The sequence below is a fragment of the Falco rusticolus genome, chromosome 5 (genome assembly GCF_015220075.1).
Source record: "Falco rusticolus isolate bFalRus1 chromosome 5, bFalRus1.pri, whole genome shotgun sequence".
Classification (NCBI taxonomy): Eukaryota; Metazoa; Chordata; class Aves; order Falconiformes; family Falconidae; genus Falco; species Falco rusticolus.
In genome coordinates this window covers 63869925-63890116 of record NC_051191.1, presented here as the reverse complement: position 1 = coordinate 63890116, position 20192 = coordinate 63869925, and the positions used below count along the sequence as shown (strand labels likewise).

The following is a 20192-nucleotide window of genomic DNA, read 5'->3' as shown; positions in this document are numbered from 1 at the left end:
ATGGTTGGACTGAAATAGCACCGAGGCAGGTAGGACTCAGTGCAGACTGAAAGTGGCTGCTTTGCTTGAGGCAGAACACTGCTACTGAGCAGGCTGGCCACATCTCTTCTCTTTGAAACACAAAGTTCCCAACATGCTTGATCTTCTGAATTTGAGGGAGAAAGCGGGACTGTCTCATGCACCATTCTTGGAAGCTTGCCAGTCCCTGCCTTAGAGCAGGCTCCAGCCTGTGATTAAACAAGTCTGCTTTCCTTTCTGTCTCCCGAATGTTCACCGATCATTCTGCCTCAGCTGGAGATATTTAAATGTCTAGAAAAGCTTCTGAAAAGCCAAGGAAACAAAGACAGTCTTATAATATTGCACTGAGTACTACAACAGCATTTAGATCTCCATGTGTTTAAGTGAGCAAAAGCTTTGTGGTTTATTGCATAAAACAATTACAAACTTTTCCCCTAAAAATTCTGGCACTGGATCTTTTCCAGGTCACTCCGTGTAAATGTTAGCAAACTTCCTACATTATTCAACTAGAAATGCATTCTTGCTGAGCAGAAAAGGCCTGGTATCAGAATCTTTAGAAAAACCGTCTTTAGTCTGTACAAAAGGTGGGGGAAACCTCTTGCTCCCCTAAACTTTATTTGCAAAAGCATGCTAGTGAACTGAAACCTGGTTTGGAGGACTAATGACAGCTGTGTGGATTCTCTTGATAGCCCCTGCTGCATATGAAGCTATCAGAAATTTTAGGAAAGCATTGCTAAGCTTTGATCTGGGCCCAAAGGCCAGTATAAATGCACTGTTGTGATAATCCTGGCGGGTTTTTTTCATCTACAAGCCAGCATGGATGAAAACAAGTTATCGTGGTATAGAAGAATGCACTAATACCTATGAAGTTATGAGTGTTACAGATCTGTCCCGTGATGCTTTTAGAGTGATTTCACAGGATGCTGTAAGTGTGATGATCTTCTCTAGTTTGTGGTTATAAAGTTGCACTGCTATCCTGTTCTCCAAGTCAACATTTGATTTGGGGCTATTGAGTATTTCCAGGTTGCAGAGGTGGGGAAAGAAAAAAAAACAACTTTGTTTTTCTGGCAGTATCTGTGGAGTACCACAGTAATTAGAGCATGTTTGGCATCCAAAATTTGCAGTTTACATGCTTGCTGGTGTCACAGAAATGCCATTGTATCCCAGATCTTTAGCAGTCCTTAGAAACTGCTTGAAAATGTAAATGCACAGTGTTCTTCATTAATGGTAGTAACAAAAAACAAAGGTAGTTTACTCTGGTGTAAACAGAAAAGAAAAAAAAAAAAGCCTTGGTACCTATGGGTTGTAGCTTGAAGTAGGTTTGGCTCGGGTATGAGTATGCAGTCTACCAGGTGAATAGCGTGTACTGCACTGAGCCTTGTGGCTAAACTGAGATGCACTCATTCGAGCTGGGAGGGGGAGAAGAATGGCAATCCAGTAGAGATGCTGTCATTTTAAAAGAGGATGTGTGCCACCTCCATAGCTGAAGCTAAGTGTACATGAATTTTCCGTTTTAAGTATTTGCCGAACTACAGCAAAAGAAAAATCTAAGCCAAAATCTTGAAGCCCAAGCTTACCTCTTTTAAGAAAAATCTTTCCTGAGTAGACCAGCTCTTAAATCTATGAAACATCATATTGGTGAGTTAAAGGAAAATGAGGAAAATCTGTATTAAAATGTTCTTTCCTATTTCTAAAGTGAGCTAACCTGTATCATTGCAAGTTTTAAGATCTGGTGGAAGTATTGTATATGATTTTACAAAATTTGCTGGTTTATATATAAAAGTAGTATGTGTGGGCACTTTTCTGTTACCTCTTTCCCATGGACCCAGTTTTGTACAACAGTGAATGTTGGTATTTGCTGTGATTGGCACATGGTACATCTACCTGCGTTACTGTTGTTTCCTGACAAAACCTCTTTCTGTTTGGTCTTGATAAAAAGGGAGGGAACAACATGCTTATCCCAAGTACAGGGTCCAAGGAAAAAGCATGTTCTGTCATACTGCCAGAAAAGGTTATAACATATTAGATCAGTATTTGACAACTCTTATCAGCTTGTCTCGGAAGATGAGAGTCGTTTAACGGAATGCCCACATCTAAGAGTCTGGAAGAAAGTGTGCAAGATGAGGTGGTATAACCTCTCTAATAAGTCAGAATACTGATCTTATTTGTAGAAATTCTCCTCTAACTAGCAGGTTGACTGTTAACTACTCAAAGGCCACAGGAGGAGCAACAGAAACTCAGATCCTGGTATTTAAACTACTGCTTCTTTAAGCCCCAGCCATACCATGCCTGACACACATGTATGACACAGTAAACAGTGCTTCGCAGCAGCTGTTTTCTGGTCCTCTTGATTATTTTTTTTTCTTTTTTGGCAGCATGCTTGTTGGTACTAAGTTTGCATAGCTTACAGATCTAGTTTTGTAACTCACCTGGAATAGACAATGTCACCCACTTCCAAATGAAGATGGCTGGTCCTTTTTGCTCCAGTGTCCCTTCTACACTCCTGGAGTAAATAAAATTTAGCAATGCTGTTAAGAATGGACTTTTGGTAGCAAAGAGTATTGCTGCATTCTTCATGATTACATGTTTTCTGTAAATCAAGATCTCGGTGCAGATCAAGATACAGCCTTTGCTGCACAGAGGCAGAGGATGGTGATAATATCTTCTGAGCTTATCTCAGTAGGCCATCTTTGGCCAGCAAACAAACTAGTTACCTTTTCCAAGCAAAATTCCCATTTAGCAAAAATAACCTACCTTTTTTGTAAGTGTCCCAAGGACACCCATAGTGAAATCCTGATTGTACAGATGGAGCACACTGCTAACTGCTTATGAGATTCCCATCTCTGGATTCTTTGGTGTCTAAAGCCCAGAGACCCTGCCAATAACAGTTCAGAGACTCCAAAAGAAGAGATTTATCAGCCTGTAGTTACTTTCTGAAGATCTGAACTTCCCTGTTAGAATTTAATGAGTAGAAAAAGCTATTCAAATGGTTTTCAAACATTGTATGACACAGCGTGCTGCCCGTGCTAGCAACATGATGGTGGACATGGTGACGTGTGACCAGAAATACAGAAGTATTTGCAGATTCCGTTAGCAGGTGACCATTTATGATTCAAAGGGGAATGTAATTGAAACAATATTTCTGCAATTTGGTTGTCTCTCCCTTGGCTTACTCATGATCACAGAAAATCTGATTGCTTTCGTTCTCATTGTGTGGCACAGCTCAGGTGCTGGCTCACAGTCACTCTTAGTGCAATTATCTGATGTTTGTTGTAACGCATTTCCCTTAATTTCATTATTACTGAGAGCTGTCAGGAAGTTGGAGCAGGAGTTTGCTATCCTGACAATGACAGTACCGGTCTGGCTGAAACACTTCTTAGGCTTTTCTTGTGAAATCTTTCTGTGCACCATGTGGCACACTTGTCTTAACATGAAAATGCAGTGCCTTAGAATGTCAGCCAAGTCCCATGTTTGTGTCTGTGCAGTGTCCCATCTCCTGATGTGGGTTCCAGTTGCATGATAGTCCTTACAAAAATGTTCAGAGTTCAGAACTTCCTCATCTATAATAGAAAATATTTTACCCGAAGGCGCTTGTTAGCAATGTATGAAAACTTTAGCTTATATATATATATATATATAAAATGTTATCTGCATTTAAAAAATGTTTCCAAAACTGAGCATCATCTTAAATGTTCAGGGCCCTTTCAGAGATTTGTCTGTTGACAGTTTTGGTTCATTGCTTCCCAGTATTTCTGCAGTATTTATATGCATGTTTATATGTTGTCATGTGACAACAGGTAACTGTTTTTAAAAACAGTTTAGGTAGGGGGTTTAACCCTACTTTTATTCCTCTTCCCAAACATAATCTAAGAATTTTATTACAAGACTTATTAGACTGTTACTTGAATTAACTCGCAAGTACTCTTGTTTCCTCATGCTCAATTGTGAGATTGTTGGCCAGGAAGGAAAAGATGGCAGGTACTTAGGATACAGGTAGCATTGAGTTCTGGGGTCAGTGCCAAACTGTATAAACTCTTCAATGAAAGGTAGGGTAATAGTCATTTCTGAAACATTTCTGAAAAAATGTCAAGAGATCCTGTGGAAAATGTTAGTTGCCCCTAAAGATCTTTGGAGAGGCCAAGGAGCATTCGCTTAGGGGAGTCAGCACCAAGACCTGCTGCTGTTATATATGCTTCTGTATGGTTTATTTCTGAAGTTTCTCCCTGTGGGTATTGCGTTTGTGGGTATGGTAATGAACCCATGAGTAATTAAATGGCTGGAGGACTTCTCTCTTAGGAGTTGTGTTTTCTGTAAGTTCTAAAAACCTTGTCAGATATCACATATATTTTAACATGAAGTTTTCTTTGACAAAGGTGGTAGATGTTTCTCATTGACCTTTTGCCTTATATCCATTAAATCGAATCATTACACTTAACAGTGACTGACTTTGACTTGACTAAGAGATAAAAGCCCATTTATTGTACTTCAACTGAATAAGTGGGTAACCAAAGTAGTGACATTCTGTCTTCTTACAAATGAAAAGGCAAGTGTTTAGATGTTTTGTCTTTTAATACATGATTCATGATACTATAAATTAAAGACTTTATCTATCTTTATGACTGACAGCATTTGCATTTCTTCAGAAAACTTGTCTGTGTAGTCTGAACGTTTATCTTTTAAGTCAAAACTATTGCATTGCCTAACTAGCACTGTAAATAACACTTTAAATGTTATTTCTTAAAGGTTGAGGTTAAGAGGTGATATGTTTATTTTTTTTATTACATTACATTATATTTTATTACATTATATTTTATTACATTATATTTTATTACATTATATTTTATTACATTATATTTTATTACATTGGTCATAATATTAATCAGCTATGTTGACTGACCAGTGTGTAATTTTCAGTCTGTCTTCACTGAACAATAATGCCATCCATACAGTTTGGTTTGTGACATCTTCTGATTGTAATATTGATGTGGGATGTTAAGCATTTTTAGTTCTCAGTAGGTTGCCATTAAGAAGAGTGTATTGCGTTAATTCTGAAGTGAGGAAATTGCAGAGTATCTTGCTATCTGCAGTGCATGTTGGGCTACATGAATTTTTCAGATCAGGATTTATTATTACTAGTTTGATATGGTATGTTAGGGGGTTTTGTTTTGTTTTAACTCAGCACTTCACAGCCATGTAATTAGGTAGTTTGTACAGCAGAGAGTTGTTGAAATTGATCTTAAGGGAGTAGAGATCATTCATCATAAATTGTTTTTATGCACAGGTCTTTAGATCAGGTTTTTTAATGTATGTATTATTATAGTTGAAAAGGACTTACCACACCCACTATGCAGTATTTGAAGCCATTTGTAGACCTAAATCCTCTTTTTCCTTGACTTTGTTTCTCAGACCACCAATTCTCCCTAGTCCTTCTCCTTCAAAATCCATTCCAATCCCACAGCCCCTCCGACCAGCAGATGAAGACCATCGGAATCAATTTGGGCAACGTGACCGATCCTCTTCAGCTCCCAATGTTCACATCAATACAATCGAGCCAGTCAATATTGATGTAAGTATTAATAACATTTCGATCAGTTATAGTAGTTTTGATTTCTCCCTTATGAATATCAGTGCATTAAATATATCGTGTACATGCAACCGCTGTGTTTCTGAGATAAACTTTGGTAATCTGTCAGAATCTTCGTAGATCCCGCCTGAAACATTTTTGCTATTCAGAGCTGTAAGATGCAACTAACGCGTTCTTTAAAAGCAGAAACTGCCTTTGGACAATCCTGTCCTTTCATTTTCAAAGAAATGTTCTGCTACAAACCACTGCGCTATTTTTTTTGTTGTTGTTGTTTGCAAGGCTCATGCTGCTAAGGGTACCATGGTGTTAAGAATACAGAAGTCAGTCACCGCTCTTGCAAACCATGCTATTTGTTAAGCATGTTTCTTTATATGTCAGAGAGGGATTTTTTAGTGTTTGAAATGCAAGTAATATTTCTGGCATTGAAGAAAATCTAGTTATTGCAGTAAGCTGAGTTCAGATGTACTGAATGTTCCTTAGGATTTCAAGAGCCTCATCGATGTTATTCTGAGCATTCTTTTGGAATGTTCAGAAACTGCTACACTTAACTTGGTTTCCACATTTTTGAGATTTCTGGATGCTGAATCTTGAATAATAAAAATGGTTGATGCTAGCTATAAAGCTGGCTAGGTCTTGTCAAAATGTTGGTCACAACAGCCTCTTTCTAATTTTGCTAATGTGTATGGCTTGTATTTTACCCTGAAGTCTACTCTCTAGAAATTAGTCATTTGTTAGATGAGCAGTCTTGAAGTCTGCCTGAACACTGAGGCACAAAATCTATTTTGCATGTGAACTGAGCGAAAGGTGAAATGTTACTTGACTGTTAAGAGCGTGGCTGCATAGACATTTGCATATGGTGTATGGCAGTGGTGCAGCTGAGAGCAGGACTAGTGCTTTCGGCAGCAGTGCAGATGTGTAAAGGAATAATATAATTGTATAACCAAAAAAAACCAAAAAAAACCCACTTGATGGTGAAAAGGGACATACAGAGGGAAACTGCTAGAATTTTCTAAGTTTTTTCTGCTTAGAAAAATCCGTAGTGTAGCCTGGTTTTAGTCTGTGTATGTTGTAACAGATACTCTCAGGTCACAGTGGATTGCAAGTTCACAGTTTGCCATTTCTGAGAAGAACAGAGTGCACCTGACTATGCAAATGAGGTGCTTTGTTACAACAAAAAATGAAGCAGAACTCATTTGACTGATGTACAGGAAATTGATGTCCCAGCTTCTGATACGACAGTACAAATAATTTGTGCCACACTCTAACTAGAACGTTTGGTTCGATAGTTCTTTATGCATTTTGGCCAACTGTGTGTTAAAATCAATATTTTCATGTCAGCATCTATTTTGGGTGGTGTACATTTCGCTTTACTACTGAGAGATGCTGTTTTAAAGCAACTAATTTTGAAAAGTTTGGTAGTTGTTATAAATAGTTCTTTAGAGTTACTGCTGTTAGTAAGCCAGGGTAGGAAACAGCTTTTATTTCATGAACAACATATGTGTTTATGGATTTTCTATTTGATCAATCTCAATTGATTCTGGAATGTAAATGTTAATACCTAAATTAAACACTTTAATTTTTTTTTTTATTTACAGGACTTGATTAGAGACCAGGGTTTACGAGGAGAGGGAGGTAAGTAGTGTTTAAACTAGCTATTGTGCTATGTTTAATTACACAACAGCACTGTCCTTTCCCTTTGTTCTACTTGTATGAAACACAGGCACAAAGGAAAATATGACTAGAACAAAAAATAAATTTGCATTTGCTTGTCCATGACCTTAGTATTTGTCTGACAAAGGTTTGAGTCATTTGCTGGTCATTCTGGGAGTGGGGGAGACAGAAGGAGGAAAAGTTTTGAAGTGGTGTCTAGTTTTTTTAGTTTTAAAATTATCTTGCACCATCACTTTTTTTGCTCTCACATGCACACACTCACTCACATGGCTGCACAGAGATATGCTACGACTTCCCAACTCTCTCTCAAAGATTTTTGTGCCTCTTGTTACCTTTCCACCCATGGCAACAATGGGGGTTTTAATTGAAAACCATCGACATGGCAGATGGACCTTCCATACAAACTGCTGCATCCTAAAGCAGCATGAAATACTCCAGTTCTTCTCCCCCTCTACCCCTGCTGAAGATGCTGCTTTGCTGTACTGCATGCCTGTGCTACTTTTGGAACCAGGTTGTTAGGACCTTATGTTAAAGCCAGGTCTTTTTATGATTCCTTCAGTAACACACAGTCCTAATTCACGGTTAAGTCAGAAGTAGTGCCAGATTTAGTTCTCTTCATGTTATGTACAGCCTATTAAGTCACTTCTCCCACTGACTGTCAAGGTCCTGAGAGGGCTTCTTATGTGCTGTATTTTTTCCTATGATTGTAATAATGATATAGAAATAATAGAAATAAGGAAATAGTAAGTAGAGCAGGCATATGACAGGTTCTCCAACTTCAAACCATTAACACAGTTGTCTCCTACTAATTCCATCTTGCTTCGGCCATTAAGACTGAATTACCTTAATACACTCTATCCTGATCTCTAAGGTTTTGTGCTATGGGCTATCACTGACCTTCTTTCTCCCATCCAAATCTGGTAGTTGGTGGGATGGTACCTACCTACTGCATTGTGTTTGATGGAGTTGGTTTATTGTTATGCCAGCAATATAACGCTTTTTAAAACAAAATTTCCTTTAATTCTGCAAGCCTACTAATTTAAAGTTGCCAGTTTTAGCTATTTTTGTGTGTGTTGATAGGTGTGGCTCTCCACAGTTTTGCCCATTTTGTCCAGCATTTAAATGTTGTGCTATCATGTTGGTTTTAACTTTTGATCATAAACTGTCTGCTTGGCATCTGAAAACAATTGGCTATTCCCAGTCCTGAAACAGTGTTATTAGTAATTGACTTTTTTTTTTTTTCCTTCAAGTACAGAAGCAATCTATGAATAGGAGTCAAAGCATCCTAGTTATTTCCCATGACTTCTTTCATTTCTTCTATGTGTCTGTCTTTCTGTCTCTGCCTGCCCGTCTCTTTCTCTCTAACAGCCCCTTTGAACCAGCTGATGCGCTGTCTTCGGAAATACCAATCCCGGACTCCCAGTCCCCTCCTTCATTCTGTCCCCAGTGAAATAGTGTTTGATTTTGAGCCTGGCCCAGTGTTCAGAGGTAGTTGGGCTCTTCTTTCTTGTTTTCACCCAAACAAAATAAGTAAAACCACAGATGCTGTTTGTGCCTCACCCTCACACCGTGTGTATGTAAGTGTGTGAGTTTATCAGAACACCTCTGTTTTTTGCTTGGCCTGGCTGGAATGCTTTGAATGTGCTTTTCACACATACTCACTTTCACCTTTACACGCTTGAAAATTACTATAAATAAAATCTGACTTAAATCTTCAAAAGCAAGGAATTTCATAGTTGAGGTTTTTGTGTGGACCGTAATACAATTTTTCTAAACAAGGGTGCTTGGATTGCATTGTAGTGATTTTAAAGACAAAGTGATGTCCTTAACTTAGAATTTCCTTGACTGTTTAGTTTAAGTCAGTTCAGTGCTTAAATAGTTTTCTATATTTAATATTCTTTGTTTTGAAAAGTAATCTAGGAAATCAAATGTGAATTACAAACATTTCCATTGATATCTTGTTAGGTCTCAAGCTTTTCAAATAACATGTCGTGTTAGCTTTCAACAAATACTTCATTTTGAGAATGTGCTATTGATAGATACCACATTGGAGCCCTAGATGGTTTAGACCACGTAGGTTTTATTTAGTTAGTAATTTTCCAGTGAAACAGTATTTGTGTCCTGTACCATGTTAAATGAGACACTCTTCCAATTTTACATCATTGACTCTGGAGGTAATTCAGGCCTAAAGTTGTCAATGGATCTGTTGTATTGCACAAAATCCCAAAAGACTGTGGGATTTCATATGCTGGAGAAACCAACTCTTGAGTAATAGCATGAAATGTAAATATTTGTGTCTATACGTATACACGTAGAAATGGGTAGTTCAGTGCATGTAGTGTGGTTTTCAAATGCTACCATCTTGGCTGTTTCAAAGACTTTTGTTTCAGAATATATCAAGAGCAGTTCACCTTATGAACTTGTAAAGTTCTTCCAGAAGTCTTTGTAAGAAGGCAGGTGTTCCCAACAAGCAAACTGGCTACAGAATGGAACACGTTACATACAACTTCAGAGTCCAAGCTAATGGCTTAAGTCCAACAGTATCTGAAGTATTCTACTCTAATAACTTGGAAAACAGGCCATCTGGTATTATTATGAACAGATTAATGTTCTACCATATGCTGTAAGCGTTTTTGGTGAAGGGTGATTATTGTGCTAGTGTTTCTGTATCATGGTGTTAAAATTTAAGTAGGAGACTTCAGTTAACTCTAAAGAAAATGCATTCTAGTAGAGCTTGGCTATTGCAGAGAAAGTCTGTAACATGGTAGATTTTGGAAAATTGCTTATTTTTTGGGAACATCATGCATTTAATTCCATATATGTGTGATTTCAGACAAATAATATAATAAACATATGACAACACAGTGATCATAACATGAACAAAAGTCCATCCTTCAGGTCACTGGCGTTGAGCTGCCTGTAAATGTAGTTAGGATGCCCCATATACTTAATTATTCTTGCTTTAGCATGTGGGACAAAGTTCATGGATGCTGTGTCCCATTTTTTGTGTGTTGATATGTCATTATTTTGTGCTTCCACTTGTATGAAATGTATGGATTTTATCAGTGAAGACAGGCAGTGATGGATTTATGTAGTCTGATAAATTAGCGTACTCTGAGTGACTGAAATAGAGCAACAGTTTTAAAAGTCACAAAGTCAGTTTTTGAACTCAAGTTGGCATTAAGAGACACTTTCTTGGTAAGAAGGGGGCTTCTGAAGGAATAGGAGGAGGAGTATCATCTTCTGCCATTTCCCAGAGCACTGATGTGAGAGAAGGCATTGGAATGTTGGAGGCCTTGTACAATGACATACATTGTTTAGCAGAGCAGCGTGAATTTAATTAACAGTTGACCCTATTTTATGTCCTTTGTATTGGGAGGGTCAGCATAACCTTGTTATGAATAATTATGGTGTATTTTAAAAAGCAGTGTCTAGTTGAAGTGCTCTATTTGGAAAGCCATTGGGGCTCTGAAACACAGCTCTGTTAGTGACATTTTCCTGCATAGATTTGTTTAGAGAACATACAGGCTACAGATGTACTGTTCTTTTTGTATTTAATAGAATATGCTTCAAATAGCTAACTAAAGTACTTGTTCTTTTTTAATCTTTTCTACAGTCTAATACTTACTTTTAAATAAGAGCTCTCTGCTAACAGCTTTAAAACAGCCAAATGGTTTTCAGGTGGCACTTGGAGACTCAACTAGAAAACTTCGCAATTTTTTGCATTTAGTCAATTTTATTCCAAAGTACAGGATTGCAGCTATTTATTGGGTCCCTAAAAGGTTAGCTACAAGAAATGTGAGAGTTAGCTGCTGCTAATTAAAATGCTACTACTTTTCCTCTCAAAGAAACTGGTGGAATTAAATTTTATTTTTTTTCTACTTAAAGAGACATTGTCCTTCTGATAATTCATGAACCAGGGACTGGGAACTATCTGGTATACAGGGATGTTTGCTATAGACTTGTCTCTTCCTGAAATCTAAGCCTTGAGCACTAATCTAATATTAGGACAATACTCTTAGTATATGTTTGTTCCCTCTTAACATTTACATTAATGTTTGGAGATACTGCATCTTAAACACAATTCTTGCACCTAATATCAATACATTCTCGTAAGCTGACTTCGTATAGATAAGAATTATCCTCTTTCTGAAATTTAGGTTCAACTGCAGGTTTGTCTGCAACGCCTCCAGCCTCTTTGCCTGGGTCACTCACCAATGTGAAAGCATTACAGAAATCACCAGGACCCCAGCGGGAAAGGAAATCATCCTCATCCTCAGAAGACAGAAATAGAATGGTAAGGGAAAGATCAGCTATTTTCACTCACAGTATGGTATATTCATAGTATAGAAATACTGCACAACCGTGTTCCTCTCACTTTTCTTTCATCAAAGCCTTCTGAATTATTTTGAAGATGAATATGGTAATGATGAAGGACTTAAAATCAATAAATAATGGAATATTAAAATGGTGTGACTGATACATAGATCATTTCAATAACTGACTACTCTCACTTTTACTTCATTGCACCCATATGTCTTGGTGTGCTTCACATTATAATGCCAGTTTCCCTTCAAATAACAGCTTAACTTTTTCCACTATGTTTCATGAACCTTGAAAGTTCTCTAGTGATTCTCAAATGTAACGTGTAATAATGTAATACATTAAAATATTTGCATTTTTTTTAATTCACAATTGGCATTATGATTGAATAAGAATCGGAAAATAAATGAGACTTTCTTTTTTCGTAAGAGTTTCTTAGTATTTACTGATTTTAACACTGCCAGAAGCCTGTGGCAAATATTTCATGCCAGGAAATAATTTGGTATACTTGCATGCTGAGCTTTTGTGTATAATTGACTTGAAGAGTCAAATGCAATATCTGAAAAAGAAAGTTCTTTTAAGACTTCAATGATATGAAATGCTGATACCAAATCTTTAACAAAGGAGCTGTGTTCGCAGCCATTAATGCACTTCCTTTCTTCCTTTTTTGTGCTTTATGCATATATGAAAAGAAAACCCTTGGTCGACGGGATTCAAGTGATGATTGGGAGATACCAGATGGCCAGATCACAGTTGGACAAAGGATAGGATCTGGATCATTTGGAACAGTCTACAAAGGAAAGTGGCACGGTATGTGGCTGTCATGGCAAACAGTTATTGTTAAGCGGGTAACATTGCCTGCTAGGGGCCACCCAGCTGGAAAGCAGCTTTGCAGAGAAGCACCTGGGGATTCTGGTGGATGCCAAGTTGGATATGAGCCAGCAGTGTGCCCATGCCACAGAGAAGGCTAATGATATCCTGGGATGCATTAAGCAGAGCATTACCCACAGGCTGAGGGAGATGATCCTTCCCTCAGCACTGGTGAGGCAACACCTGGAGCTCTGGGTCCAGCTGTGGGCTACTCAGTACGAGAGAGAGACAGGGGGATACTGGGGAGAGTCCACTGAAGGGCCGTAAACATTACTTTTAATAAGTAGTGTGCTAAATAGGTAATGTTAGAACATCAAACTGTTTAGAAACTCAACTGTTGCATGCTCTTCTGAATTAAGTATGTATTAGGGTAGAGATGAAACAGTTACTATAAAGTCTGAAGTACTCAACGTGATGAATGAGGATTTCAATTGTTTATTTGGAAAGTTTTGACTTGGCTAGGATTTCTCAGAGTAAAATAAGAATAGTGTTTATACATTTTATGGAATATTTGCTTATTTTAGTATTGTACTGGTTTATTTCACAAAGCTAGAAAATAGGGTATTTTAAGATCTCTGGTGCTTTATATAGCATTTTCTCAATAGAGGAGTATGTGTCAATGGCACTTATTAAAACCTGCTATTTTAAAGGTGATGTGGCAGTGAAAATGTTGAATGTTACGGCACCCACACCTCAACAGTTACAGGCTTTCAAAAATGAAGTAGGAGTGCTCAGGTAAGAATATTTGTAATGGCACAAAATGTGTGTAGATTTATGCCTCATTAATCATTGAATTTTAGATTTCCATTAGAACACATTGCTCTTATTCCTCAGTGATGATACTTTGGGCAGAAAATACAACTTGCCATTTAAAGATATTTCTTTGTATCTGCTGCTAGTTCTTCCTTCCCCTGTATGTGTTTGCCTGCACACCTATGTTGTAAATATACGTATGTCCAAACCCTCAAGACAGCACCGAGTTTTGCCCTTGTACTACCCCAAGGGCACAGTCAAGCCTAAGTGTGAGCTTGTAGGCCTTTCTTTCCTCATCCGCATTTTGAGATTGAAGGAGAGCATGACTAATTGTTGGTTTTGAGCTACAGCACTGCCCACACTACCTGTTGTTTAATAGTTTCTGTTCAGTACCACTTGTTTGAGCGTTTTTTAAAATGTAGTTCTCAAAGTCACTTCTTGATTTCCTTTTCTCTGTCGACTACTTGTACTTTCTCAGAGGAAGTGTTTGTCTTGGGCTCAGCTCTTAAAAGAGGATCAGTCTACACAATACAATAGAATATTGGGGAAGACCATTAGCATCCAAGTACAATCTTGAGCAGTCTCAAGCATAATTTGCTTTAAGAAACAAAAGAGAAAGAAGGCTTTTGCCTCTGGAAGACTGCTGTGTTGAGCTGGGTGCCTGTGCTGGAGGAGCATCCCCAATAAGCTGCACAGTGGAAAGGGGATGGTCAGCCTTTCTCCCCAGGAAATATTAGTTCTGAAAACTCTTAAGCCCATAGTTGTGGAAATAGAGGCTTTCTGGGCTATGCTACTTTGGATATCTCTGCATATTTTTGACATAACTGCTCAGGAGAACTTGCATGAAATAAAAAATCTTGTATTTCCTACCTAGCCCAGATTTCTGCTGGCAGTCTCATAGCTGGAGTCCAGTCTTTTTCTGTTGTTGATCATTTCAGCACTTACAGTAAATAGTTGTCGTGTCATTTGATGCAGACAAGTCAGATTTACCTGTAGTTTTACCCTTTCGATGATGCTTCATCATTACTTTCTGAACTTTGAGGTAGGATTTGCAAAAAACTACTTGAGTTTTGTTCACTCAGCAGTTACCCTCAGTATCACTTGACAAATCCTTGCACCTGGGAAAGGCACAGTCTCATAATACAGAACTGTCCTAGTCTACGTTGCTGAGAGGACAAAGGGGTTCACAATCTAGGCTCCCATATTATTTTTTTAATATAAGAAAACATAAAGAGCCATCTTCCACAGTAGCATAGCTTTAAGAAGCTACCACAGGTTTTAAGCTTGATCTGCCAGGTTTCATCAGCAGGGAGCTGACTGCCTTCAGAACCGAGCTGTGTTGGAAGAAGATTGCCTTTATTTCTCCTCAGCCCCTGGGAAAGCTAGGAAATAGTCCAGAATTCTTAGGTGCCTCATCTTTGTGATATCTTGTTGGTACGTTTGGAGGTATCTAGTTCTTCATGTCCATGATGCCATGATGGCAATAAGAATGTGATTGACTTTTCCTGGAGGGTGAGGATAATCTTTCAGATTTCACAATGCGTCAGTAGATTCTTTTGGGCCTTGAATGTGCTGGGATATCTACTGAGATAATCTTCTCTGTATTGTTCGTTGTGAAGCTTTTCTGTCTGGAGTTGCTTCATCTTTGAAATAGGTTTAATTTAATCTGGCCAGATCTCTGTGGTGAACTCCAGTCTCTCCCAGTGCTGTTTGGAAACAATTTCATATCGTAACGTTATTGAGATAGAGTTTTCATACTTGTTTCCATCCTTTCTTGTGTGCTGGCTCCGGAGAGAGTACAAAATTCTTGTGCAATAAAACACTAAGAAAAACTGAAGCCTTGTCAAGGAAGTGTGTTGATGGTTTCTGAACAAAAGGGTTGTCCTTTCTGGAATCCTCTGAGACTGGAATTTCATTTTGGATGTCCTCCTTAAGAGAGCAACATCTCATAGCTGGACTGGGGTTACACAAAAGCAGACCAGCCTGCAAACTGTCACTGTTCCATGGGGGCCTAGTGGTAACAGCATCTTCCGAGCAGTCGTGTGCTGTGTTGCTTGCAAAAGCAAGAGGAAGTGGAGCTTACCCCAGAGTTGCTATTCCATGTCATTATGATAAGAAAGACTAACTGCTGGAATAATTCATTAAATTGAATCTAGCAACAGGTTATCGTGTTATCTTAGTAGAAGTTGAGACTGACCCAGCAACTTCTATTTGGAAATACATATTCAGATTGTGATAGATCTGCCTGGGTTTTTCCTGATTTCCTGATCCACCTGATTTCCTTTTGATTTTTCTTTTCAACAGGAAAACACGACATGTGAATATCCTGCTTTTTATGGGTTATTCAACAAAACCCCAGTTGGCTATTGTTACGCAATGGTGTGAGGGGTCCAGCTTATATCACCATCTACACATCATTGAGACCAAATTTGAAATGATCAAACTAATTGATATTGCACGACAGACTGCACAAGGCATGGAGTAAGTATCGTATCTGAGCATTGGGGCAATGTTTACTTACCCTCTTCACATCTCACACCAGCAAGTAATGCCAGCTATCTGCTTGCTTTGCCAAGCCCAGGGTCCTGCCTTGATGATCAGAGCATTTGGTAAAGTGTTTATTATTGTAAAACAGACTTCGCGTTCTTTTTTTGGAACATAGGAAAATACAAATTCTTGAGAAAATATGGTCTAAGATAGTAAAGACAATTACAGTGTAGTTAAACTTGCAATCTTTTAAGCAAAGATTTCTGTTCCAGGCTTTACGATCTTCAGTGCAGATATGTTTTACCTCCTACACAAAACTAGTTTAAAAAGAAACACACAGCAAATGAAAGGACAGAGTCCTGTGAGATAACACAGAAAGCACAGTCCTGTTAGCAAAAAGAATTGATTTTTCCCCCCTCCTTTTCTTAGGAGTATTGTAGCTCTCTAGATAATAAATTTCAGCATTTGAGAAAAACATACCTATTTTGTTCTAAGGACTGTAAATAATCCTTACTCCCATAGAGGGCAATTGACTTGAGTTAGAATTTACAAAACTAGCCCAAAGTTGTGTGTCAAAATCAGAACACTGATGTAAGATAGACAAATCACCCTCCAGCTGGAAACCCGCTATGATGATTGCAGTTCATTGTGCTGGTTTTCTACCAAGTATTCTATTACATTTTCAGTCAAGAGGTGGGGAGGTTTTTGCAGCAAGCAGTCTCAGCCTTCTGTTAGCCTGCTCATCTCCCTGGGCTCCCTCTGTAGGTACTGGGGATGCAGAAGCTGTTTTATGAGCATGATTCAAGGCAGAGATGTAAACTGGGACTTTTCCAGCAGGTTTGTGCCAATCTCATTGACTAAGCAAAGAGCCAAGGGAGGCTAGTTGCCTAATTTAGGCTACATCTATGCTGTGGAGCAAGTACTCTCCTCTCTGTTCCCTGCAATCTATTTATCCAGTCTGAAATTAGGGGATCCTTTTTCCAGTCCCATACTAAAAAGCCATCAGCATACTGGAGTACACATTTGAGACTGGGAAGCACATTTAGCTCCCATAATTCAGAAACACCTTACATAAACCTGTGACTTAGCCTGCAAAGTGTCTTGACAGTCACCATTAAGGCTAGGAGGCAGAACCTTCAGCAGTGAATGGCATGTCAAAAACTACTGAAGCTCATTTATTTTTATTCAGAGTATTTAGTTAGTGAAAAGCAGAAGTGGTGCATAAATTTTATTTCGTTCTTAGTAGCATCAGGTTTGAGCTGGAAATCTAAGCTTTATTTTATTTTTGTTTTTTTCCTGTGACTGTTGCAGGAACTGTCATGGGTAACTGAAGTCTTGCCACCTTGATAAATATGTGCAGTTTGAATATCTACAGAATTTGTGTTTCAGTAATACAGTGAATTTGGAGTTGATTAGTGAAATATCATTTAACCCACCTAATCTATGATGTTCCTTTTTAGTTATTTGCACGCCAAGTCAATCATCCACAGAGACCTCAAGAGTAATAGTATCCTTTCCTAGAATTTATGATTGTGGAACATGACAGCTTTCCTGGCTTGGTTTTTTTTCTGCCAGAAGTGAACTTACTGATGTGAAAAGCAGTTAATGTGTGAACATTTGCTGAGCTGAAATTTCACTAAGAAGGGTTAATATCACCGGTAGCCAAGTAAGGAATACTTACTGTCTCTATTGATGTGATTGCAGCAACATAGCAAGTTTTATTGTGATATCATTAAGATTTTGCATCATTTGGTTTCTACATGTAATGAAAGATTGTGCCAGTTCACTCATTAAATATTTTCAGCTTTTCTTATACTTACTATTTCAAGAGAGTACTTGGCATTTCAAGAAAACCACCTGTGCCATGGTCTGTTCAGCACTGGCCCAGTCATGATGTATGTAACCCTTAAGTACCATAATTCACCATGCTGACTGCTTAGAATGTGTATTACATGAAAATCTTCTCCAGTGGTAGTGGATGGTTAAAAATGTTAATGTTGCAAACTTGTGGCTGTTTACTCTTCTTGCAGGACAGGATCAGTACCTCTTTGTTTTTCCTTAACATTTCCCCCTTTAGATATTTTTCTTCATGAAGACCTCACAGTAAAAATAGGTGATTTTGGTCTAGCTACAGTGAAATCACGATGGAGTGGGTCCCATCAGTTTGAACAGTTGTCTGGATCTATTCTATGGATGGTAAGCAAGGGGGAAGTGGTGAGTTTGTTTCAATAAATTTAATTGCCTTCAGCCAAAGTTTCCAAGACTATCCCTCTAGCACACTGACATATACAAGCTGTCTTAAGCTGGAAAAGACAAGCAGTAATAAGAATACTAAATGAATGCTTTTCAGTTCTTTAAGCATATGTTTTCCAGTAGTCAGCAAAAAACTTTAGTGTTCTCATCCCTTATTATGAGGTTTAAACTGAAAACAAAATGATGGCTATGGCAAAAAGGTAGGCTTAATCCAGGGTTGAGGAGAAAGTGAGAAAAGCCATGGAAAACATCCTGCAAAGGAGCAGAGGAACTAGTTCAGCTAAAAGTAAGACGCTTTTCAAGTTTTAAGGATCCAAATGTGGTTACTCTCCAGAGGTTGTAACAAAAAGTATAGTTACGACCTCCTGTGCAACTCCACTTTCTCCTTTTCTCCCTGAAAAACCTGAAGGCTTTGTTAGTTGGCATTATTTTCAGTGTTGTTACAATTCTAGTTTCAAAACAGCTTCTCGGCTCAGACAAGGTCATTTTGTTCTGCCATAGAGGAATAAAGGGGTCACCAAGCTAAAAAAAAACAACGGATTTTGAGATTCACATCAACATCCAGTCTATATTAGGACCCAGTAACATCTGAAGCCAAGAGTGGGCCTTGCAACTTGTTACATTCTGGACAAGTCCATGTTTTGTTCCTGGTCTGCAAGGTGCAGCCCAGTGTGGTGAAATAAAAAATAATTCTTTCCTTTTATGGTACAGGCACCAGAAGTTATTAGGATGCAAGATAAAAACCCGTATAGCTTTCAGTCGGATGTGTATGCGTTTGGGATTGTTCTTTATGAATTGATGACTGGACAGTTACCATACTCAAACATCAACAACAGGGACCAGGTAAGGGAAGGGACTGACTTCAGTCAGCTGTGGCCTGAAACAGACTGAGCCTTGCAAAGCGCACGTTCTGATGGTTTGTGTGTTTGATTTGTGTTTCTGATTCTCATGTTATGATGTGACATTTCTGCGATCCTTAGATCTGCCTCAGCCACGTAGTACCTATTTACGTCTCTTGAGGTATTTTTCTTTTTGCTTTTTACTTCAAGTATAGATTTTCAGCTTCTGAGCTGGTTGCCAGGATACTTATTAGGGAGAGAGCAGGTTCCTTAATAGTAATCTAGTTTAGATTAGTTCTGCAAAGGAAAAATGATCCTCCATATGTTCAATTATTTCTCTGTCTTTTTTTTTTTTTTTTTTTTTCCTTTTCCCTCTCCTCTCCTTGCATGGAACAGTAGTTCAGCAATAGGATTGACAAAATGGAACAGCAATCATCTTGCTGAATGTTTTATATTCATTTCAGTCTTGAAAAATGCATGTGCTATCTAATTGAATTTCAGGATATTGGTTGGCATTTATCAAGAGTATATGACTTTCCAGAATGTGTGAATCCTGTAAGAAGATCACTTAATTGTGAACAAATATTCCTTAAGTCTAATGATACCACACACTTGTATTACATCTCCACAGAATAGGCACATTTGCGAAGGCATATCTGATTTGTTATTTCTCTGTCTAGTCTGAAAAAAGTATCTATGCATCAAGATCTTTGGTGTAAACTATTCCATGTCTGGGCAGTGATATATTTATGTTGTTTCTGTGTCCACATCCCTTGTTTTTTCACTGTCAGTACTTGAGAATTGCAACCATAGCAACAGTTCATCTGTGAATGCCATTTTATAAGGCTGCTTCCATATCTGTCAGAATACTTAATCCCAACTCATCAGATTTAGTGACTCTATTATTATTATTTTGAATTGGTTTCGCCTTATGAAATAAGGGAACTATCCAAAGTCCTGGCCAGATGGACGTGGCCTTCTAAAAGCAGTATTAAGGCATTGTTTTGGTTTTACCTTTTGAGATTTGAAAGATGAAGCCAGTCATGTGGGTGCTTACGACTGAGTGCTGAAACAAATTTTAAATTACAAGTGAAGCCAACATATAAAATGTGATATAATGTCTTTGAGTTTTGTCACTCCCAGTCTATTGTCTGAAAAGCTGTAAATATTGTTCACTCTGTTGGTGCATTTACATCAGCTGCTATGAAGACAACCGAGATTCTTGGTGAACAAAGCATTGTGTTCTTGTTATACCTCAGAGTGTTTCTCTCATTTAACAGATTTTTCTAGACAGACTAGGTGTGTTCTTGTAGTGAAATTCTCTTTTCTCCAGTTGCAATAAAAGTTTAATCCCTGTATGTTTGTGAACAGAGTATCAGAAACATAACCAATAA

General features: G+C 38.2%; 1 protein-coding gene across 4 annotated transcripts in view; it reads left to right on the top strand.

The window, feature by feature from the left end:
• Positions 1–20192, top strand: part of BRAF (B-Raf proto-oncogene, serine/threonine kinase) — an 88465-nt gene that overhangs the window by 51113 nt on the left and 17160 nt on the right. For all 4 annotated transcript variants that reach the window (XM_037390749.1, XM_037390751.1, XM_037390750.1 and 1 more), the window contains exons 8-16: positions 5425–5584; positions 7198–7234; positions 11434–11570; positions 12289–12406; positions 13117–13201; positions 15524–15700; positions 17167–17213; positions 17784–17902; positions 18671–18802. In XM_037390749.1, coding sequence (XP_037246646.1) covers positions 5425–5584; positions 7198–7234; positions 11434–11570; positions 12289–12406; positions 13117–13201; positions 15524–15700; positions 17167–17213; positions 17784–17902; positions 18671–18802 — 1012 coding nt within the window. The remainder of the gene's footprint in view (positions 1–5424; positions 5585–7197; positions 7235–11433; positions 11571–12288; positions 12407–13116; positions 13202–15523; positions 15701–17166; positions 17214–17783; positions 17903–18670; positions 18803–20192) is intronic.